Below are 25,741 nucleotides of genomic sequence, written 5' to 3'. Positions count from 1 at the left end.
CTCAAAAAACATGGCCGCCATTAGCCAATTAAAATTGTGCAGCCATTTAGCAAGGTTAACGATCAGCGATCGGAACGAAACTCGCTGGGCATGTTCGACTTATGGACCTAGAGGTCTGTAAGAATTTTGAAAGAAATCGGCCACTAGGGGGCGATTTTACGCAATTTTAAGGTGTAATGGGTTGTGTATCACACAACCTTTTGCAAAACCACACAAAATACTTATCATATGATAGGCCTGCTCCTACCGAACAGTTTGACACTCAAACCACTGCTGTCACTCGCACCGTTTATTAAATATTCATCAACATATGAAAAACCTACTTTTGCGAACTAGTCCCTGGTTTTTCACTCAATCGCAACGAAACCAGTGTTGTTAGAATCTCTGGACTGTGTAGATCAATAATTATCAAAAAAAAGTTGAACTTTTCACTTTGGCTAGCTGTAACAGGCTAATTTACAAAAGGGGCGTGTCCACACGAACCTACATGCCTCTAAACCAATAAGGAAAACTCACAACATCACAGAAATTGGTGAGCACATGTGGCATATGAATGAGAAGAAACTTGCAAAATTTTGTGAAGATCAAACCATAGGTGGCGCTATAATAGCAAAAATAGTCTTAAAAACATGCCAAATGGCTTAAAAATAAAGTAAATGTGCTTCATTTAAACACTATTTCACAAATACACTTAATCTACATATCATATGATAGGTCTGCTTATACTGAACAGTTTGAGACTAAAACCACTGCTGTCACTCACACCGTTCATTAAAAAAACATCAATATAAACAAAACCTACTTTTGCGAACTAGTCTCTGGTTTTTAACTCGATCGCAACGAAAACAGTGTTGTATGAACCTCTGGACTGAGTAGATCAATAATTATCAAAAAAAAGTTGAACTTTCCATTTTAGATAGCTGTAACAGGCTCATTTACAAAAGGGGCGTGTCCACACGAACCTACATGCCTGTTAAACAATAAGAAAAACCCAAAACATCACAGAAATTGATGAGCACATGTGGCATATCAATGCGAATAAACATGCAAAATTTTGTGGTGATCGGGCAATAGGTGGCGCTATAATAGTAGAAATGGTTCTAAAAACATCATAAAATGGCTTAAAAATGCAGTAAATGTGCTTCATTTACAAACCTATCACTGAAATGATTTACAAGTTGTTGTTTTTTTGCCCATCTTGGATGTTTAAATGTCTTAAAAACACATATTTTCAGTATTCTATAATTTTAGCCACTATAACACAGACTTTTAACTGTCACCTACCATTTCTAACCACTAGATGTCACCACAAGACCACTTATTTATTGTTCATAACATTTGCATACCTTTGTTGTTTTACATTTTTTTGAGTTTAAAGTCAGGGAAATTGCATTTAGGATCATTCTGAATCACAGTTTGACATGATGTAAACACTGTTATGCATTAAACATCTAATTTGGTCACAGTTAACATCTGTGTAAATTCTACTAGGCAAAACTGGTTCTATAATTAAACACCAAGTTTTAAAACATTTGTAAAGAAAATCACAACTGTGTCCACTAGATGGCAGTAACAGACCACTTATAGTTTATAGTTTATTTTACTGCTCTGTAGCAAAGAATGTAATGTAATGTAATGCATTCTGAATCCCAAATTGACATGAACTGAACACAATTAATGCATTTAAGATTAAATTTTGTCAAAGCTTGTCACACCTTTTACTCTGTAGATTTTTAAATTCTTTTAATAAAACACAAAATTATTAGTTCATATAGTTGTATAGTTTTGTCATTTTTGTTGGGAAGAGCTAAAATAGCCAAAACTCATGAATGGATTGAAATATCTACACCAAACTTGTTACACATATGCAGGAGGTTAATCAGAGGTCATAGCATGAAACCCGTATACATTGGCCACATGGTGGCGATATACATTGTAAAATCACTGTATCTGAGTAACCATTTATCTGATTAACTAGAAATTTGACATGCCGTGTCTTTGTCTAAGGTGCCATGACTCGATCTACACAATATATCATAGGGCTGCTTATACTGGTCACTTTGACATAAAAGCGGTCACTCGAAATGTTCATAAAAAATTTGCCAATATGTAAAAACTAAAATTGCTTTTCTGGAGTGTTTAATCAAACATTTGTTAGCTCAATCTATAAACTCTAACACTCTAATCGGATATTTCATTGTCGAATAAACTACTTACAGGCGTCCCAACTGCTATTTAACCTTACCCTGCTAAATTGCTTGACCCCCGTTAATTGCTGCTTGCAGCTATATTTATTATTATTATTATTATTATTATTATTATTTTTCTGCCCTAGTTTTTATTGGGCAGACCAAACCGTAAGGCCTAGAGAACTGAAACTTGGCCAGATGGTAGTACCCCGGTACACTAGACCCTGGCCAAAGATCAGCTTAATCGGACCATAGGTGGCGCTATACCGCAAAAAAACAACATTTTGCACATTTTTGGCCGCCATTTGTAAACCGTTTGTCGTAGAATCAAGTAATTTACATATTTGGAATCCTTGGGTCTGTGCAAACAAAAGTGGAGTGACTCAGATTTTCTCTATGACGCACCGTTTTCCCGCTACATCGCGATTTGTCCGAAACCTACTTTTGCGAACTAGTCCTAGGTTTTTCAACCAATCTAAACCAAACCAGCTCTCAAATGTTCTCTGGACACTGAATATCAATAATTATTGAAAAAAAGTTAAAATTTTTATTCTCATGCAAAACAATACGCAAAAATGTTCCATGCTAATTGAAGCTAAATGCTAATTGTAGCTATAACTTTTGAACTGAATGAGATATTATCACCAAACTTGGTACACACATGTGTAAGGTGAATTTGAGGTCACAGTGCAAAACCCGTGGATTTTGGCCACATGGTGGCGCTATAAAGCTTAAAAACATAAAAATTACTCTAACCTTACAATCATTAGTCCAATCAGCTTGAAATTTGGCAAGCAGTGTCTTTGATCAAGTTGTCATAACATACTATAAGGACATTGGCACATCTCAAAAAACATGGCCGCCATTGGCCAATTAGAATTGAGCAGCCATTTAACAAGGTTAACGATGAGTAATCAGAACGAAACTCACTGGGCATGTTTGACTCATGGTCCTAGAGGTCTGTAAGAATTTTGAAAGAAATCGGCCACTAGGGGGCGATTTTGTGTTTTTTGAGGGTGTAATTGATTGGTTATTACACACAGTTTTGCGCAACCACACAATTTACATATCATATGATAGGCCTGCTCATACCGAACAGTTTGACACTAAAACCACTGCTGTCAGTCACACCGTTCGTTAAATATGCATCAATTAATGAAAAACCTACTTTTGCAAACTAGTCCCTTGTTTTTCACTCAATCGCAACGAAACAAGTGTTGTTAGAATCTCTGGACTATCTAGATCAATAATTATTAAAAAAAAGTTGAACTTTTCACTTCTGATTGCTGTAACAGGCTCATTTACAAAAGGGGCGTGTCTACATGAACCTACATGCCTGTAAACCAATAAGGAAAAACCAAAACATTACAGAAATTGTCGAGCACATGTGGCATATCAATGTAAAGAAACATGCAAAATTTTGTGAAGATCGGGCATTAGGTGGCGCTATAATAGTGGAAATGGTCCTAAAAACATGCTAAATTGGCTTAAAAATGCAGTAAATGTGCTTCATTTACACACTTTACCAATTTTAGTCTAAGCTTATCACTGAAATGATTTACATGTTAAACTTTTTGTCCATCTTGAATGTTTTAAAGGTCTCAAAAACACATATTTTCCATATTCTATCATTTTAGCCACTATAACACAGACTTTTAACTGTTACCTACCATTTCTAACCACTAGATGTCACCACAAGACCACTTATTTATTGTTCACAACATTTGCATACCTTTGTTTTTTAAGTTTAAAGTCAGGGAAATTGCATTTAGGATCATTTTGAATCACACTTTGACATGATGTAAACAGTGTTGTGCATTAAAAATCTAATTTAGTCCCATTTAACCTCTTCATAATAATTCTAATTGGCAAAACTGGTTCTATGATTAAACACCTTGTTTTAAAACATGTGTAAAGAAAATCACAACTGTGTCCAGTAGATGGCAGAAACACACCACTGATAGTTTATAGTTTATTTTACTGCTCTGTAGAAAAGAATGTAAAGTAATTGGCCATATCATGAAACTCGTAGACATTGGCCACATGGTGGCGCTATACATTGTAAATTCACAGGCTTCATGACTGCTATATAACCTTACCCTGCTAAACTGCTTGACCCCCGTCAATCGCCGCTTGCGGCTATATTTAGGGGGTCAAGCGCGAAGCGCTGAAACCCTATTGTTTTTGTTAAGATTTTTAGGGGGTCAAGCGCGAAGCGCTGAAACCCTATTGTATTTGTAAGGATTTTTATTATTATTATTATTATTATTCTGCCGAAGTCACTATTGCCCAGACCAAACCGTAAGGCCGAGAGAGCTGAAACTTGGCCAGATGGTAGTACCCCGGTACACTACGTTCTGGCCAAAGATCAGCCAAATCAGACCATAGGTGGCGCTATGGCGCCAAAAAAACACTTTTTGGACATTTTTGGCCGCTATTCGTTCACCGTTTGTCGTAGACTCAAAAACTTTACATTTTTTGAATCCTTGGGTTAACCTGAACAAAAGTGTATACCAAAAATTTTTGCTCTACGACGCACCGTTTTCCCGCTACATCGCGATTTATCCGAAACCTACTTTTGCGAACTAGTCCTAGGTTTTACACTCAATCTAAACCAAACCAGCTCTCAAATGTTCTCTGGACACTGAATATCAATAATTATCAAAAAAAAGTTGACATTTTTATTCTCACGCGAAACAGTACACAACAATGTTCGATGCTAATTGAAGCTAAATGCTAATTGGAGCTATAACTTTTGAACGAAATGAGATATCATCACCAAACTTAATACACACATGCATAAGCTCAATTTGAGGTAACACTGCGAAACCCGCAGACTTTGGCCACATGGTGGCGCTATAAAGTTAAAAAAACATAAAAATTACTCTAACCTTACAGCCATTTGTCCGATCAGCTTGAAATTTGGCATACAGTGTCTTTGACCAAGTTGTCATAACATACTATAAGGATATTGGCATATCTCAAAAAACATGGCCGCCATTGGCCAATTAAAATTGAGCAGCCATTTAACAAGGTTAACGATGAGTGATCAAAACGAAACTCGCTGGGCATGTTCGACTCATGGTCCTAGAGGTCTGTAAGAATTTTGAAAGAAATCGGCCACTAGGGGGCGATTTTACGTATTTTTAGTGTGTAATGGGTTGTGTATCACACAACTTTTTGCGCAACCACACAAAATACATATCATATGATAGGCCTGCTCATACCGAACAGTTTGACACTAAAACCACTGCTGTCACTTACACCGTTCGTTAAATATTCATCAATATAGGAAAAACCTACTTTTGCGAACTAGTCCCTGGTTTTTCACTCAATCGCGACGAAACCAGTGTTGTTGGAATCTCTGGACTGTGTAGATCAATAATTATCAAAAAAAAGTTGAACTTTTCACTTTGGCTAGCTGTAACAGGCTAATTTACAAAAGGGGCGTGTCCACACAAACCTACATGCCTGTAAACCAATAAGGAAAGGCCAAAACATCACAGAAATTGGTGAGCACATGTGGCATATTAACGAGATGAAACTTGCAAAATTTTGTGAAGATCAAACCATAGGTGGCGCTACAATAGCAAAAATAGTCTTTAAATAATGCTAAATCGCTTAAAAATAAAGTAAATTTGCTTCATTTACATACTATTTCACAAAAAACAGTCAATCTAAATATCATATGATAGGCCTGCTTATACTGAACAGTTTGAGACTAAAACCACTGCTGTTACTCAAACTGTTCATTAAAAAACCATCAATATAAACAAAACCTACTTTTGCGAACTATTCCCTGGTTTTTAACTCAATCGCAACGAAACCAGTGTTGTATGAACCTCTGGACTGAGTAAATCAATAATTATCAAAAAAAAGTTGAACTTTCCATTTAGATAGCTGTAACTGGCTCATTTACAAAAGGGGCGTGTCTACACGAACCTACATGCCTGTAAACCAATAAGGAAAACCCAAAACAGCACAGAAATTGGTGAGCAGATGTGGCATATTAATGTGAATAAACATGCAAAATTTTGTGGAGATTGGGCAATAGGTGGCGCTATAATAGTGGAAATGGTTCTAAAAACATGCTAAAATGGCTTAAAAATGAAGTAAATGTGCTTCATTTACACACTTATCACTGAAATGATTTATAAATTTTTTTTTGTCCATCTTGGATGTTTAAAGGTCTCAAAAACACATTTTAAATATTCTATCATTTTAGCCACTATAACACAAACTTTTAACTGTCACCTACCATTTCTAACCACTAGATGTCACAACAAGACCACTTATTTATTGTTCAAAACATTTGCATACCTTTGTTGTTTTACATTTTTTGAGTTTAAAGTCAGGGAAATTGCATTTAGGATCATTCTGAATCATATTTTGACCTGATGTAAACACTGCTATGCATTAAACATCTTATTTGGTCCCAGTTAACCTCTTCATAATAATTCTAATAGGTAAAACTGGTTCTATGATTAAACACCTTGTTTTAAAACATATGTAAAGAAAATCACAACTGTGGCAACTAGATGGCAGTAACAGACCACTTATTGTTTATTTTACTGCTCTATAGCAAAGAATATAATGTAATGTTATGTAATGCATTCTGAATCCCAAACTGACACGGCATGAACACAGTTAATCCATTTAAGATCAAATTTACTTAAAGCTTTTCACACTTTTTACTCTGTAGATTTTTAATTATTTTATTAAAATACAAATTTTTCATTTTATACAGTTAGAACATGCTCAATTATAAAAGGGATATGTTTATGCACACCTAAATGGCTGTAATCACATAAATAAATTACACTGTGGCCACTAGATGGCAGTAGGAGATCACTAATAGCTTATTCACTGCTCTTTTGTCATTTTTATTAAGAAGAGCTAAAATAGCCATAACTCATGAAGGAATTAAAATATCTTCACCAAACTTGTTACACATATGCAAGAGGTCAGTCTAAGGTCATAGCATAAAACTCGTAGACAATGGCCACATGATGGCGCTATACATTGTAAAATCACTGTATCTGAGTAACCATTTATCTGATTAACTTAAAATTTGACATGTCGTGTCTTTGTCTAAGGTGCCATGACTCGATCTAAACATTATATCATAGGGCTGCTTATAATGGTCACTTTGACATAAAAGCGGTCACTCGAAATGTTCATTAAAAATTTGTCAATATGTAAAAACTGAAATTGCTTTTCTGGAGTGTTTTATCAAATATTTGTTAGCTCAATCTATAAACTCTAACACTCTAATTGTATATTTCATTGTCGAATAAACTACTTACAGGCGTCCTAACTGCTATATTAACGTACCCTGCTAAACTGCTTGACCCCCGTTAATTGCTGCTTGCAGCTATATTTATTATTATTATTATTATTATTATTATTATTCTGCCGAAGTCACTATTGCCCAGACCAAACCGTAAGGCCGAGAGAGCTGAAACTTGGCCAGATGGTAGTACCCCGGTACACTACGTTCTGGCCAAAGATCAGCCAAATCAGACCATAGGTGGCGCTATGGCGCCAAAAAAACACTTTTTGGACATTTTTGGCCGCTATATGTTCACCGTTTGTCGTAGACACAAAAACTTTACATTTTTTGAATCCTTGGGTTAACCTGAACAAAAGTGTATAGCAGAAATTTTTGCTCTACGATGCACCGTTTTCCCGCTACATCGCGATTTGTCCGAAACCTACTTTTGCGAACTAGTCCTAGGTTTTACACTCAATCTAAACCAAACCAGCTCTCAAATGTTCTCTGGACACTGAATATCAATAATTATCAAAAAAAAGTTGACATTTTTATTCTCACTTGAAACAGTACACAACAATGTTCGATGCTAATTGAAGCTAAATGCTAATTGGAGCTATAACTTTTGAACGAAATGAGATATCATCACCAAACTTGGTACACACATGCATAAGCTCAAATTGAGGTGACACTGCAAAACCCGCAGACTTTGGCCACATGGTGGCGCTATAAAGCTAAAAAAACATAAAAATTACTCTAACCTTACAGCCACTAGTGCGATCAGCTTGAAATTTGGCATGCAGGGTCTTTGACCAAGTTGTCATAACATACTATAAGGAGATTGGCATATCTCAAAAAACATGGCCGCCATTGGCCAATTAAAATTGAGCAGCCATTTAACAAGGTTAACGATGAGTGATCGAAACGAAACTCGCTGGGCATGTTCGCCTCACGGTCCTAGAGGTCTGTAAGAATTTTGAAAGAAATCGGCCACTAGGGGGCGATTTTACGTATTTTTAGTGTGTAATGGGTTGTGTATCACACAACCTTTTGCGCAACCACACAAAATACATATCATATGATAGGCCTGCTCATACCGAACAGTTTGACACTCAAACCACTGCTTTCACTTACACCGTTCGTTAAATATTCATCAATATAGGAAAAACCTACTTTTGCGAACTAGTCCCTGGTTTTTCACTCAATCGCGACGAAACCAGTGTTGTTGGAATCTCTGGACTGTGTAGATCAATAATTATCAAAAAAAAGTTGAACTTTTCACTTTGGCTAGCTGTAACAGGCTAATTTACAAAAGGGGCGTGTCCACATGAACCTATTTGCCTGTAAACCAATAAGGAAAGCCCAAAACATCACAGAAATTGGTGAGCACATGTGGCATCTCAGCGAGATAAAACTTGCCAAATTTTGTGAAGATCAAACCATAGGTGGCGCTATAATAGCAAAAATAGTCTTTAAATAATGCTAAATGGCTTAAAAATAAAGTAAATTTGCTTCATTTACACACTTTTTCACAAAAAACACTCAATCTACATATCATATGATAGGTCTGCTCATACTGAACAGTTTGACACTAAAACCACTGCTGTTACTCAAACTGTTCATTAAAAAACCATCAATATAAACAAAACCTACTTTTGCGAACTAGTCCCTGGTTTTTAACTCAATCGCAACGAAACCCGTGTTGTATGAACCTCTGGACTGAGTAGATCAATAATTATCAAAAGAAAGTTGAACTTTCCATTTTAGAAAGCTGTAACAGGCTCATTTACAAAAGGGGCGTGTCTACACGGACCTACATGCCTGTAAACCAATAAGGAAAACCCAAAACATCACAGAAATTAGTGAGCACATGTGGCATATCAATGTGAATAAACATGCAAAATCTTGTGGAGATTGGGCAATAGGTGGCGCTATATTAGTGGAAATGGTTCTAAAAACATGCTAAAATGGCTTAAAAATGAAGTAAATGTGCTTCATTTACACACTTATCACTGAAATGATTTATAAGTTATTTTTTCTGTCCATCTTGGATGGTCTCAAAAAGGTCTCAAAAACACATTTTCAATATTCTATCATTTTAGCCACTATAACACAGACTTTCAACTGTCACCTACCATTTCTAACCACTAGATGTCACAACAAGACCACTAATTTATTGTTCAAAACATTGGCATTCCTTTGTTGTTTTACATTTTTTGAGTTTAAAGTCAGGGAAATTGCATTTAGGATCATTCTGAATCATATTTTGACCTGATGTAAACACTGTTATGCATTAAACATCTAATTTGGTCCCAGTTAACCTCTTCATAATAATTCTAATAGGTAAAACTGGTTCTATGATTAAACACCTTGTTTTAAAACATATGTAAAGAAAATCACAACTGTGGCTTCTAGATGGCAGTAACAGACCACTTATTGTTTATTTTACTGCTCTATGGCAAAGAATGTAATGTAATGTTATGTAATGCATTCTGAATCCCAAACTGACATGGCATGAACACAGTTAATGCATTTAAGATGAAATTTAGTTAAAGCTTGTCACACTTTTTACTCTGTAGATTTTTAATTATTTTAATAAAATACAATTTTTTTATTTTATATAGTTAGAACATGCTCAATTATAGAAGGGATATGTTTATGCACACCTAAATGGCTGTAATCACATAAATAAATTACACTGTGGCCACTAGATGGCAGTAGGAGATCACTAATAGCTTATTCACTGCTCTTTTGTCATTTTTATTAAGAAGAGCTAAAATAGCCATAACTCATGAATGAATTAAAATATCTTCACCAAACTTGTTACACATGTGCAAGAGGTCAGTCTAAGGTCATAGCATGAAACTCATAGACATTGGCCACATGATGGCGCTATACATTGTAAAATCACTGTATCTGAGTAACCATTTATCTGAATAACTTAAAATTTGACATGTCGTGTCTTTGTCTTAGGTGCCATGACTCGATCTACACATTAAATCATAGGGCTGCTTATACTAGTCACTTTGACATAAAAGCGGTCACTCGAAATGTTCATTAAAAATTTGTCAATATGTAAAAACCGAAATTGCTTCTCTGGAGTGTTTAATCAAACATTTGTTAGCTCAATCTATAAACTCTAACACTCTAATCGTATATTTCGTTGTCGAATAAACTACTTACAGGCGTCCTAACTGCTATATGACCCTACCCTGCTAAACTGCTTGACCCCCGTTAATTGCTGCTTGCAGCTATATTTATTATTATTTTTCTGCCCTAGTTTTTATTGGGCAGACCAAACCGTAAGGCCTAGAGAGCTGAAACTTGGCCAGATGGTAGTACCCCGGTACACTAGACCCTGGCCAAAGATCAGCTTAATCGGACCATAGGTGGCGCTATACCGCAAAAAAACAACATTTTAGACATTTTTGGCCGCCATTTGTAAACCGTTTGTCGTAGAATCAAATAATTTACATATTTGGAATCCTTGGGTCTGTGCAAACAAAAGTGGAGTGACTCAGATTTTCTCTACGACGCACCGTTTTCCCGCTACATCGCGATTTGTCCAAAACCTACTTTTGCGAACTAGTCCTAGGTTTTTTACCCAATCTAAACCAAACCAGCTCTCAAATGTTCTCTGGACACTGAATATCAATAATTATTGAAAAAAAGTTAAAATTTTTATTCTCACGCGAAACAATACGCAAAAATGTTCGATGCTAATTGAAGCTAAATGCTAATTGTAGCTATAACTTTTGAACTGAATGAGATATTATCACCAAACTTGATCCAAACATGTGTAAGGTGAATTTGAGGTCACAGTGCAAAACCCGTGGATTTTGGCCACATGGTGGCGCTATAAAGCTTAAAAACATAAAAATTACTCTAACCTTACAATCATTAGTCCAATCAGCTTGAAATTTGGCATGCAGTGTCTTTGACCAAGTTGTCATAACATACTATAAGGACATTGGCACATCTCAAAAAACATGGCCGCCATTGGCCAATTAGAATTGAGCAGCCATTTAACAAGGTTAACGATGAGTGATCGGAACGAAACCCGCTGGGCATGTTCGACTCATGGTCCTAGAGGTCTGTAAGAATTTTGAAGGAAATCGACCACTAGGGGGCGATTTTGTGTTTTTTGAGGGTGTAATTGATTGGTTATTACACACAGTTTTGCGCAACCACACAAAATACATATCATATGATAGGCCTGCTCATACCGAACAGTTTGACACTAAAACCACTGCTGTCACTCACACCGTTCGTTAAATATGCATCAATTAATGAAAAACCTACTTTTGCGAACTAGTCCCTTGTTTTTCACTCAATCGCAACGAAACAAGTGTTGTTAGAATCTCTGGACTGAGTAGATCAATAATTATAAAAAAAAAGTTGAACTTTTCACTTCTGATAGCTGTAACAGGGTCATTTACAAAAGGGGCGTGTCTACATGAACCTACATGCCTGTAAACCAATAAGGAAAAACCAAAACATCACAGAAATTGATGAGCACATGTGGCATACCAATGTGAAGAAACATGCAAAATTTTGTGAAGACCGGGCAATAGGTGGCGCTATAATAGTGGAAATGGTCCTAAAAACATGCTAAATTGGCTTAAAAATGCAGTAAATGTGCTTCATTTACACACTTTATCAATTTTAGTCTAAGCTTATCACTGAAATGATTTACATGTTAAACTTTTTGTCCATCTTGGATGTTTTAAAGGTCTCAAAAACACATATTTTCAATATTCTATCATTTTAGCCACTATAACAGACTTTTAACTGTTACCTACCATTTCTAACCACTAGATGTCACCACAAGACCACTTATTTATTGTTCATAACATTTGCATACCTTTGTTTTTTAAGTTTTAAGTCAGGGAAATTGCATTTAGGATCATTTTGAATCACACTTTGACATGATGTAAACAGTGTTGTGCATTAAAAATCTAATTTAGTCCCATTTAACCTCTTCATAATAATTCTAATTGGCAATACTGGTTCTATGATTAAACACCTTGTTTTAAAACATATGTAAAGAAAATCACAACTGTGTCTACAAGATGGCAGTAACACACCACTGATAGTTTATAGTTTATTTTACTGCTCTGTAGAAAAGAATGTAAAGTAATTGGCCATAGCATGAAACTCGTAGACAGTGGCCACATGGTGGCGCTATACATTGTAAATTCACAGGCTTCCTGACTGCTATATAACCTTACCCTGCTAAACTGCTTGACCCCCGTCAATCGCCGCTTGCGGCTATATTATTATATATATTTTTTTATTCGCAACTGCTGTTTAGAATAACAGTACCAAAACTCATTTTTAGGAAAACCTTTTACATTAAAATTTACTGTTGCATGTGTTAATTATCAATGGAGCATGTTAATTATTAATGTGATAAACTAAACCAAGACAGCAGAAACTGACTTCTCACATCAACTTTAAAAAAACAATAACAACAGCAAGGCATCAATATATTTTGTGACAACTTCACCTTCAGGTTAGATCACTATGCCGCTTTTTACACACTTGTGTTTAAATTCTTTCCCTGAATGGCTAGAAGTGTTGATAAATTCTTGAAAATATCCAAGAGCAACCGCAGTGAAACTGTAGACACGCATGCTTACAGTACAGGAGAGATCTCCTCATTAACATCATATCATCATTTACACTCAATAAAACACACACTATCCTGTTCAAAAAAAAAACAACAACAACACCCAAAGAATAAAAGAAGCTTCAGAATATGAGTTAATACGTGCACTCAGTTAAATCAGAAAATAAAAAATTAAATGCTGATCCTCATACAAATGTATGCTGAACATATGAACACAAAGTTCCCAGAAAAAGATTCTGTGATCATACACTCATCCTTCATTTGCTTCAAACCTGTTTGTGTTTCTTTCTTCGGCTGAACACAAAGAAATATACACTGAGGAATGCTGGGAAAAAATGCCATTGACTGCCATAGTATTTTTTGTTTCTACTATGGATGTCAAAGGCTGTTGGTTTTCAACACTCCTTAATTTTTTTTTGTTTTGTGTTAAGCAGAAGAACATTATTTTCAAAGCACATGGATGTGAGTAAATGATGAGGAAATTAGAAGTTTTGCATGAGCTATTTCAATAATGTTATTTTTCAGTAGTGGTTCTTATAAACTACTGGTCCAAATTAATTGAGCTGAAAATGTTTTACGCAATTCTTTTTTAATATATTTTATTTTCAGCTGTTGTTTTCTAACAGTGACAAATGTGGACATTTATGAAAGACTTGCTAAGAAAACCTAAAACTGAGTAAAATCTTGCCCAATGTATTTTCTTTCATAATAAATACAAGTAAAATAATTTTAGTAGAAAATGTGGGTAAAATATTTTTAAATCCTTATCCAGTAAATTACAAGCTGAAAATGTCTCAAGGTTGAACTCTGTTATAGAATCAAAAAGTAGAGAAACACTGTTCTACAATGAGCACGTCGCCCTCTCATGGAGAACACCATGTTAACATTACATGAGCAACCCATCATGAAGCTGACTAACCACATCCATTACAAACCATCATGATGATGACAAATTATGTTACTTACAAAACAGCTATATTGATCAGTGCAATGCAAATTCCAATAACAACAAATAGAAAAATGACTGGGACTGAACCTAAACTTCACATGTAGATTTTTTACAATACAAAATGTTGTAATAATGATAATAATTGTTATCAAAAGTACTTCAAAATACTATGAATAATCAGGTACTTTGCAAATAGGCTTGTTTACTCTGAATATTTTTTTCAACCTGCTATTATAGTCACAATATCGCAGATTGTGAAATAAAATTTAAGAAATGATTGCAACATGTAAATTAGATATAGTCACAAGCCTAATTCAAGTAAATACTTTTTGCACATGGGTTTAAAGCAAAAAAAAAAAAAAAAAAAAAAAAAACTTTGCTAGAAATGTGGAAAAAGGTAATGAAAGCATCTTGGCATCAGTATAAACATAACAGCACTGGTATGAATAAGGGCAAGCAAAAGGTAAGCAAAAAAACTCCAGAATGTGCCTTTAAATAGCTCACACTGCTATTTTCATATCTGGCTGGAGTGTTATGGAACAGTCGGAACAAATTCTCTGGACTGATGAATCACACGTCTCCATCTCATAGATGCGTTCAGCAGAGGTCATGAACATACTACCTGAACACTAACAGGGAGAGTTCATCCAATATAAAAATTATGTCAAAATTTACTCTCTCCACTAGTTTCAAACAATTGCGAGTCTGTTTCTCCTGCTCAACATAAAGATGAAATATCTTGGTTGTTGGATGGTTGTTTTTGAATGGAAACTGTACAGACCATTTTGAGGCATGTAAACAAAAACAATGGTCCTAATGCATTTCCTCTGTTGCATTTTTAATTTCCATAGCTTCCAAGAATTCAAAAAGGCCAACATATTGATAAATGATGTTAATGACAGCTGTTTTAACGTTAAGTTATGAATTGTCTCCTATTACAGTTATGAAATAGTTTGACAAGCAGGAAATGTTCATGAGCCAATGACAACACCACATTAAAATGGTCTATATAGCCTCATTTACACTACGAGCGGCTCGCAGCAGCAAAGCAACAAGCAACCATTCATTTCAACGGAGAGTGTGCAACTTTCTTCAACCTCCGTCTATGTGAGCAACAGCGACCATTGATGAGTGACACAACAAAGTTGAGAATCCAACTTTGTTCAAATTTGACAGCCAATAGGAACAACAGTAGAGCTCATGTGATGCTCTCTCAGCTTGCTCAGAGGCTGATTGTTCTCTGTGCTGTAGACCTACACCAGAGCTATTCAATTAGTTTGTCATGGGGACCAGTTCTTAAAAAGCATCTCAAATGAGGGGCCAGAGAGATATGACTTGCAATACACAGTAAGTGATGGCACAACAGCAGTAGCCCATATGTTGTATTTTTGCTCCTTAAGACGCCCATGTTGGCTTTTTCTAAATTAAACTGTTAATATGTAGTAATCTGAAACTACATAACATCAGTGCATTGTACAACGTGGCTTTTTTACAAGCATATTCAAATGTTGTCATTCGAAGCACAGCAATATCAGTGTATTGCTTAAGTAGGCTTCTTCCACATTCAAACACATTCATATGTTATGTTTGGAACTGCGTAACAATTAGGGATGCAATGACTATAGATTTGGTTGTCTGATTATAGTCTGAAGAATAATCATGGTTTCACGGTTATCACAATTATTATGCATTTATTAAATTCAAAACACTACTAGTTTGAAAATCACATGAAAACTGATTATATTTTATAGTGTTTTGTTTATTGCAGCTCAGTAACCAAACACAGCACAAAATATGAATAAAAAACAAACAATAGTCCATTTCTCTCTTTGGACTTAAAAATACATGAAAAAGTTTTTAAATTTAAACACGAGCCATAATTTTCAATGAAAATAAATGACAGAACAATGAATAAATAAATAAAAATAAGAAATAAAAAATAGCATTTGTCTAATGTTAATTTAAGCTATATATCAGCTAATAGTTTAAATGAACTGTTGTTCATCTGCGTCCATACAAACATAATCACTTTAAGAATTTGCTAACGTATCTTTTGTTTACATTGCACAAAGCCACAACTCTCACCACTACAGCAGGAGATCATTTCTACAGTCTACTGGAGGTCCGCTTGCGAGCCTTGCGCACACCGCTCCAATATGCACACGTCTCTATTGAAAATAATGATCTTGTGTGCGGAAAAGACGCAATATGTGAATGGCCTGCTGTTATAGTTAATCCAGTGTGCGTGCGAATTAACCTCGGTATAAGCTCGGAACTTTAAACTAGCACACAGTTGGGATAACTTATAGTTTAGTTGCAGCAATTTTGTTCAGTGCAAAACAAACGTGGCATTGAGAAGCCTTCACAATAAATTGACCATAATGAATTAAAGTGCGGTTAATAGTGAAATCGGCAAATCATTGCATCCCTGTTAACAATATCAGTGCATTGTACAAAAGACCTTTTCTACAAAAATATTCAAATATTTTGAGAGGGTGCTCGCTGCAGAGCCATCTGAGGAGAGCTGAGCTCCAGCGAGGAGGAGCATGAGCTGTCGCTCCTCCTCCTGTAAGCTGTTTTAATGCGTACACCAACCCCACCCCTAACCCTACCCCCAGTGACATCACTCGTAGAAGAAGTGCAAAAAAGGTGGAGCTCAAGCTTAAGCTCCCCCTCGCTGGAGCTCAGCTCTCTTCAAATGGCTCTGCAGCGAGCACCACTTGAATATTTTCAGCTGCTTGCAGCAATTGCTTATGTTAGGTGACTCACGCTCTGCGCAGTTTTCAACTGCAGCTCGTGCTGTATTGAACAGACGCATGTCACTTCATAACTATGGTAACCGTTTTATGACTAAACTAAATTTATTTTTGATGTCTTGGTCACACTTTTCCTGCGGGCTGCCAATTGAATAGCCCTGACCTACACAGACCTGTGTTTGCAGCAGGTCGCCACCCAGAGCGACAGGCAGCTAAAAAATCACTGTTAGTTTGAATGAGGCATAAGTCTTCATAAAATTTTGGCACTTCAAAAACAACAAAAACAAAATAGCTACATTTATATCTTTTATCATTTAATCATGATGTTTGCGGTTTCACACATTATGAAAGACCGACTGAATTTTTTTATAATGGTGAACCAGCCCTGGAAAATTACTCATATTCTTCCAATACATGTCATTACAATACAAAAGTTATCAAAGTGTGACGAAGCCTGTTAGAATGTCGTTATAATGAGCCATTAATTTCAGGAATAACTGACAAATTATGGGTGAGAGTTGAAAGTATGAGTGGATTTGAAATTTGATGCTGATTTTGCATCAAACTTTCAGCACACAAGAATCCTGAGTGAGATACCTTTCAGACACAATGTTTTTTGCTACATCAATGAAATTTTTTCGAAAAAAAGTTGGAGGAGAACATTTTGCAGGGTTTTGTCCCTGAATGAACAAATCAAGTGAGCTAATAACTCAATAATCTCTTCATTAAGACAGTCCTTTGCTTCAGGTCAAAATGAATCTGACATTTTGAACTAATCGCTTGAATTAATAACCCTCGCCTAAAAATCAAGATGTTACTTTATGGTCAAAATCACACACCAAAAACCAATAAGTGAAACAAAGAAGGTAATAACAAATACTTACATATGCCCTCTAAACGTGTATATAGGCTCCACATCAAAAGAGGCACTTCTGCAAAGCAAGTTAAAACTGTGTTTAGTGGTTTATTTAGAGCTGTTACAGATAAAAAACATTTTGAAATCAATGCGGCTATGTAAAACATTAATTCAAACTCAGGACATTGCTTTCCTTGGAAGGCCACTGCGAGCACTTACTTTTTGGCAGGAACGGTCTTGTGGAGGTTCCACAGTTTGAGCGTGTGATCTTCTGAGACTGTGACCAGCACCGGCTCTACAGGATGGAAAGCCAGGGCTCGCACTCCATCAAAGTGGCTACGCAGGGTATATTTGGGATTCCATGTCTTCCTGAATGCATCCTTATTGGCTGGCAGCTAAAAATAGGGGGGCATTTTAAAGGCATTGGAATAACTGTGAAATGATTGATTCATTAAGGATTGACAGTAAGAGAATAGGATAGCTGTCCTATCTGAGTACACAGCAAAGCACACCAGGCATGAACAACTGATGTTCTCTGTAACCTTTATACAGAATGAAACTAATATAGTACAAGACATTTGAGTAAACATGATGGGCTTTGTTTTGTGTAACAATTAACTGATAGTTAAACAATACTGCATTTAAAAATTAAGCAGGGGATCAGACAGTGTTTTTCAAGTCGATGCTATTATTTATTAATGCCAGTGTAAAGTATTATTAAAGCAGAGGAGCAGTCTGGGTACTTACATCATAGCTGTATTCAGCCTCGTCATTGGAAACAGTCAGATCGGCGAGGTCTCCCAGGCCCAGCACACTTTCCAACATGTCATCAGAACCCATGATAAAGGACTTGCCCCCACCAGGCGTGAATGGCAGAGGCTCAGCTAAGAATAGAAAATAGAAGAGAAGGGCCCAGTAAACAAGGCGCCACACCTTGGAGTGGAAAACGGGGCTTAAGCAATACAGTAATATGTTTTATAGCAGTTAACAGCTTAATAAATCTGTAAGCCACTGGTAAGAGGCAATTAGGGGTCGATTAGAGATAGATGAGATCCATTTCTTGTTACCCAGTGTTTTAACCTAACACTTTTGTCCACTTCCCTATTTTTTTGTGGTGAAGGTAATGGGTGGATATATCTATGGTCTTTTTATAATCTTTGGGAGTATGATCTACCATCCTCTAACAGTGTAAAATAAGCAAGCCAAGGGTACAATGGATAACAATAGAGAAAGTTGAAGCTTCCATTTTTCTGCCACTTTTGAAATGGTTAAAAGTAAAAAATAAAAAAAAAATAAAAAAAGCTAGCTTTGAGCATGCAATTGTAATGAGCTCAACAAAAAACAGAGCCTAACACAAAAATGGATTCTAAAGTGTCATTTACACAAATACAATTCTTTTTAAAACCAAGTTGTTACAGTTACATTGATGGCAGATCAATGATAAGGCGAAATAACCTACTGTAACATCTGCAATTATATAAAATAAATAAATGCAACATGCATGAAAACATACAAACCAAGTCTCCGATATGTTACTCATTAAAAAATAACGGCACACAGCATACATTTCCTTATTTGGGGTTCAAAAACAACACACAATATAGCCCAAAGTCAGTGCAGACCTCTCAACTGCATATTCAATCTTCACTAGCACATGTAGCCTCTGTTAGAAAGTAATTCCATCATTTAGAGTTCTTAATAGTTGAGAAGGCAATGATAATAGGTAAACATGGCAGTTTAAAAAAAAAAAAAAAAAGCTTCCTTTGTTTTCATTCACCTGGCTTGCACATGAGCTAGTGATGCTTCTCTGTAAACCAATAGCGTTCAGCTGTGCGTCTTGCTCCACCTTTTGTAACCCATTTGTTGTGATAGGTAACCTTCCAAAAGGGTACCTAAAAAGTGGTACGCTACGGTTTGCTCGTTGGTACTTTTTGACAGTGGAAATGGCCATAAAAGCATACCGAATCATACCGAATCATACCATACCGGACCGTAACAATCAGTGGAAATGAGCTGCTAGTATCCACACTACTTAATCATTTTTGACCAATAAAAACTTGCCCGGCTATCCACAATCACTTATTTTTACTGTGAACGTAAATATAAAAATAAAAAACATATTTACAAACTCTATTCAAGTAACATTCATATGTGGTTTGAAATGCTACTTAAATAACATTTCTTCTGGAAATCTGTTTTAGTTTGACCGTTCTTTCCCTTTTACTCATTTAACTTCCTTATGTCAGACACTGTTTGTAAAAAAAAAAAAAACATCCTTTTTTCTGAAGGACAATCTTGCTTGTACAAACCTGCTTGTACAATCTGTAGCCAAATATTCCTTACAAATTCTTTCTGAACAACTGCTTTAGAGAGGTTTATGTTTCCGGCTTAATTTACTTTAGAGGTGTTAGGTGCATGCATGTCTTATTAATGAAGCCGCAATGGGTGTGACGAATTAAAAGAAAGAATTATGATACACCTGGACCTGGAGTTAAAATGCTCACTTTGAAAAGGTAACTTTGCTTGCAAACTTTTGGAATGAAGAAACGTTCAGAAACAAAAGTCTGGGTTAATCAACAGAGTTTATGTTTCAGGAATACACCACGTATTGATCAAATGTTTAAATGTAATAAACATCCCAATTTAGGGGTGACACTTCACACATAATTATGCTACTTTATCAAAAATGCATACTCTATAGTAAGATTTACATAATCCTTAGCTTAGAAATAGGTCAAAGAGAAGTGAGTAAGATAAAAAGAGTGAGAGATACAAAAAGAAAAAGCACGGCTGCGGGATGGATGTAATGAGCTGATGTGTTTGACCCAGCTGGCTCTGGTCGGAGCAGTAAGAGAATCTCCTGGCAGGAATGCTGATGCAGCAACTGGCCTCGTTAAGATTCTACTGCAGGGCCGGTGTGTGCCACAATCACATGCAAGGAACACACATGCCCATACAGACACAGATTCATATAGTTCATTATGTTTTCACATTTATGCAGTCTCTTTTCTTTAATTAAAAGACTAGCAAACTTGCATAATGTCAAAACAGCTCATTTCCATACACTAAACATTAATGCTAATGTTTACTAATGGACTATCATCATCACCTGTATGTTCCAAGCTTTGTAAGACCACAAAAAGTCAAAATCAACAATGTCATATTTGGGGCAATAAAAAAATTATATTCTTTATTAACACATCAATATGTTTTATTTACTTCTAAAGGATCATGTGACAAGTAATGGCTGCTGAAAATCTGTTGTCATAAAAAAAAAAAACAATTATAGCATCACTATGGTGCTATGATGTCCTGTTTAGAAGTCTTCAATATAAACCACTTTTGATTTGACCAATCACAAATAAATGAACATTCTAAAATCTAATATAAAAAACAGAGCTGGATCAACACTAGGCTGGGTTGATAATAAATAGTTCTTGTTTGGATGAACCTTTAAATTTCAGTCCATATTTCAATACTACACACTAATAAGGATGTCCTGCTTAATAATCAAACACTCAAATCCTGTAAGAATATTAAGAGATGTGCCCTGTTTCATCACTTGACAATTATTATGTATTTCAAAATATAAGACATTTTTTCATTTAAAAAGGATGCAACCTAAACTCCAAAGTGACTTAATGGAATTAGTATGAGGTGAGCAAAACAAATGCATTGGTGGATTGGTGATGAATGAGACACACAACTATTTAGATTATAGCACATATTTTATATATATATATATATATATATATATATATATATATATATATATATATATATATATATATATATATATATATATATATATATATATAATAATGCTAATCATTTCAGTTTTGCTTTGAATAAACAAGTTTAGACTTGACATTTATATTGAATTATGCTTTCAGCCACTGACATAACAACTGCTTTTTATTCTTGATAGTTTTTTCATACCTATTGTTCCTTTTCTGTACTGAGCACTATTAAAAAGATTTGTTGTAGAGTGACATAGTAGAATATACGTTTATAATGTCTGTAGGCATTTCAGTTTATTTAGGGCTACTGGCAGCCAATTTCATACTACTTTGGAATGAATTATAGACTTGCACACCAATGTGACCTGTGTTTTTCACTCAATAACACAAATTATACTCAGTCACACTTAGTGGCTCTTTATGCGACAACAATTTCAGCCAATATCTCAAAACGTTTGAAGTATTTTGCTTGTTCGTTTAGCATTTCTGTGACATTACCTGCATAAATATGAAAATGGATTTCAAAGTTAAAGTTATTAAGAACATTGTCGCCTTTTTTTCAATAACTATTTTTTTGGGGCTTACACAATGACGTCATGTGTGTGCACATTTAGGGAGATGCAGATTAAAGGCAAGCCCAAATAAACACACAACAGTGGCACAGTACATGCTAGTGTTGTTGATGCTCAACTGTTGGCTAATGCTTCAGGAGCAAGGTGTGGATTTACTTTGCATTACAAGCAACAGCATAGACGCATCTTACACACTTTGAATTCTACATAAACATCAGCGCAGAGCCGCCAACTGAACATCATTCCTTCCTTGGGGTACTATTTTCTAACAAGTAGGGCTGAACAATATACCGCTTGCGCATTGATTTCGCAATGTGTTTTTCCACAATAGTCACATCGCAGTATTCAATTGATTAAATATCAAAATATAAAGAAAATGCTGAATATAATTTTTATATTATTGCATACAAGGTTTAAACAATGATTTGTACAATATTTTTGTATGGTTTTGTATTTGAATACTGTTAGACTCCACAAAAAAAGCACTGTTTATTAAACTTTTATTTTTACTCTGTCATATTTAGACACACTGCATAGAAATAGATTTGATCACCTCAGTCAATCTCAAAGAATGACATCTTTCCAAATAGGTTGGAGCTATTCAGTGAATCTAGTGATTATATTCATAACGCAATATTATATCGCAGCAAAACTAAATATTGCCATATCAGTTTTTTTAACATTATGCAGCCCTACTAACAAGGTGAAAACATCAAATACTGCTCTGCCAAATATAAATCAGTGTTTTAGGACATTTTCATAAATGTATTTTGAAAAAGATATGTAAATGTGAAACTTTTTTTTAATGCAAGTAAAAAAAGTTTTCAGTTTTTGGTTACATTGTTGACAAGAAAATGTAGCCTTAAGTCACTTTTTCACTGTGTGGTTAAAAAAAAGCAAAGTGGATGAGATTATACGTTTTTTTGCACCGCATCTACTAAAATGTAACCTAATTCCTGGTTGCCACATCCAGATCACACTGGATCTGCTTCTTGAATATCAACATGAGGAACGTCTGCACCTTCTCTACTGACCATGATACAGCCATTAGAAGATGCGTGTCAGTCATTGAAAATAATCCCACAGCGGCTGATGCTGACTATTTATTTACATCTTGCAGGTTTGTTGTGTCGTGTTACAATGACGCAGGTAGTGACGATTCTCTCTTTTAGTTTCTGCACAGCTCACTTCAAAACTCAACAGAGGTATACCAGGTACTCTGCACAGTGCAAATCTCCCAAAAGTGTGATGTACCATAGTAAAGCAGCATTAAAGTAAAAAGCAAACTATTTACCCCACTCTGTGCCGTCTCCAGAACTCCGAGCTTCCCCAGCACCTTCTCCATCCTCCGCATTCACCAAAAAGTCAAACTCTTTGAGTGCGTCCTCTGTGTCAGGGTCATCCGGCAAGTCTGAAGCCAATCCTTCATTTCCGACCTGGAAAAGTAGTCAAGACTACAACACATGAACTTCTATATCCTGAGAATGACTACTTTGAGATCATTGACATGTAAAATATCCTGGTTACACACCTTAATCTTATGTTTTTTTATTCTGCGTTTATCGCTCCTGTCAGGCACATCCTCCATTATATCACCCTCATCATCATCTTCTTCATCACTATCATCAGCGTTTTCTAAAAAATTAAATGTCTCCAGAACTTCTGGATTCCTGTTAAACAAAAGGCATCACAGACAACGTTAAGAAATCTCATTTAATTGTTTATATGAATTTACCAGTTGCATCAAATCAAATCAATCAACACCTTTTCATGTCTTGTCCCTTTCTTTTGGCTGGAGATTCGCCTCCATTTAGAATTTGTTCTAGGTTCTTGGTTTCCACGGAACCATTCTGCTCTGAGCCGGACAGTCCTAGTAATGACCGCACTCGCTGCGTCCGGACGTCCAGTATTGTGTCCGTATAACCTACTTCCTGAAGATATCTTGAAAAGACAGATGCGTAAAGTCGGTCAGAACAGAGCCGGTGATATAAATAGTGATAACGTGACAACACAGATGCCTATGAACTTTCTTAGCAGAACTGAAATGCACGCACACACGGAATGCACAAGCGTCATTAGGAAAAGTATAATGACTCAAGGCTAACTTACTGTCTGAGAAGTTGCCTGCCCTGTTTCCACGTTAACTGGCTATTCTGTGGTATAGCTGAGACCTCTGTATCTTTGGTATCTTCTTTATGAAACAGAAAAATACAAAAGTTTAATAAAACACATGGCAAAACTTTATTTTGATGGTCCCTATTGCACATTTTATTGACTAAAAGTTGCATTTCAACTACATGTCAATTACATCTCATTTGAGTATTAGTAGACTTTCAGCTTAATATCTGCTGATTCTGCTCCATCAACACATTTAACTGACTATTTGAAACTTTACAAGTACATGTCAAATTACACTAACCGTAACCCTAACCCCAACCTAACACTACTTATAACCTATTGAGAATTAGTTGGCATATAGATGCAATGCAACTTAAATTCAACAAAATGCATTAAAGGGACCATCAAAATAAAGTGATAACAAACACATTTGAGATTCCAGAACAAAAAAATACATGCATACAACCATTAAAATGTTTCTGGATATTCCGTTAGAAAAAATTATTTTCAGATTGAGGATGAAATGGTTTTGAAGGACTGAAGTGGTTGATTAAAACAAAGTCACATTTATTTGGAGATTCTCTGATGGGTCAATTTGATTGCTCAGCTTGACATAACAAGGTCAAACTACAACAGTTAAATGTGTGGACTTTATGGGTAGGTCTAATGTCTATTGCTTTTATATGAAACAACTAGAAAGTCTCAACCTTCAAATTTTGTTGATTTTAATCAGAAAATTTAAAATTTATAAAAATGTAAAACAGTGATAAACATTAACATAAAACGTCTTTAGGTTTCCAACCAAGTGCATCCCTAATATTAATCACTAATATTACTGTTAGTAAAAGTACTGTTAGTTTTCAAAAGCTGTTAGCTATCAAACATAAATAGATTACAAATGTATCATACTTTATATCTGGTTAAACTAGTAATAGTAACATTTTTAATAATAATAATGATAATAATAATAACATGACTGAAGAATGTATGCTGAAAAATTAAACTTTAACAGAAATACATTATATATACATTTAATATTTCAAATAGATCCATTTCACATTTTTTGGTTTCTAAGTAGCAGAAGTCATCATAGTTAGGTAAACTTAGTGCACAGTGAATGGAGAGTACAACAATTTTAACTTTTTTTACAATCCTATTTGCTGAAATCTCAAAAGAAAAACACCACAATGGTGTTATGAAGACTTTCAGAAAAAGAAAAAAAAAAGTGTGATACTAATAACAGCCAGAAGAAAGAACAACATTAAATTTACTGTCCTGTCCATAGATGCTGCATTACAAACACCTTGCACTATCAGCATTTCGTTTTTTGTAATTTCATGCAAAGAAGATATAATAAAGATGTAAAAACATAAATATACATACGTTTAAAAAAAATAAAAATATTGAAAAACTTTCAAGAATTTAAGATTATGATGACTGTTAAAAGCGTCATAACACTCTTGTGAAAAGGTCCATTGTAAAAAAAAATATATAATAGATATCAGACTGTATTGTATATTACAGGGTTCCCATGCTTTCGTGAACAGCAAATTCAAGACTCTTAAGGACTTTTTAAAGCACCATTAATTTTAAATCAAGCACTTTGTAATTCACACTCCAGCATATGAAAGGCCTTCCTGTGCTTAACATTTCATTT

General features: G+C 35.3%; 1 protein-coding gene across 2 annotated transcripts in view; it reads right to left on the bottom strand.

Moving 5' to 3' along the window:
• Positions 1 to 25,741, bottom strand: part of strn3 (striatin, calmodulin binding protein 3) — a 59,125-nt gene that overhangs the window by 16,972 nt on the left and 16,412 nt on the right. Inside the window, exons 4-10 of one of the 2 annotated variants that reach the window (XM_005158784.6) lie at positions 24,076 to 24,154; positions 23,731 to 23,907; positions 23,498 to 23,636; positions 23,261 to 23,402; positions 18,402 to 18,538; positions 17,874 to 18,049; positions 17,683 to 17,730 (exon numbers count right to left, since the gene is read on the bottom strand). In XM_005158784.6, the coding sequence (XP_005158841.2) occupies positions 17,683 to 17,730; positions 17,874 to 18,049; positions 18,402 to 18,538; positions 23,261 to 23,402; positions 23,498 to 23,636; positions 23,731 to 23,907; positions 24,076 to 24,154 (898 nt within the window). 2 annotated transcript variants of the gene reach the window in all.

Source organism: Danio rerio, chromosome 17 (assembly GCF_049306965.1).
Source record: "Danio rerio strain Tuebingen ecotype United States chromosome 17, GRCz12tu, whole genome shotgun sequence".
Lineage (NCBI taxonomy): Eukaryota > Metazoa > Chordata > Actinopteri > Cypriniformes > Danionidae > Danio > Danio rerio.
The sequence above is the reverse complement of the archived record's forward strand: the minus strand, read 5'-3'. Positions and strand labels throughout refer to the sequence as shown.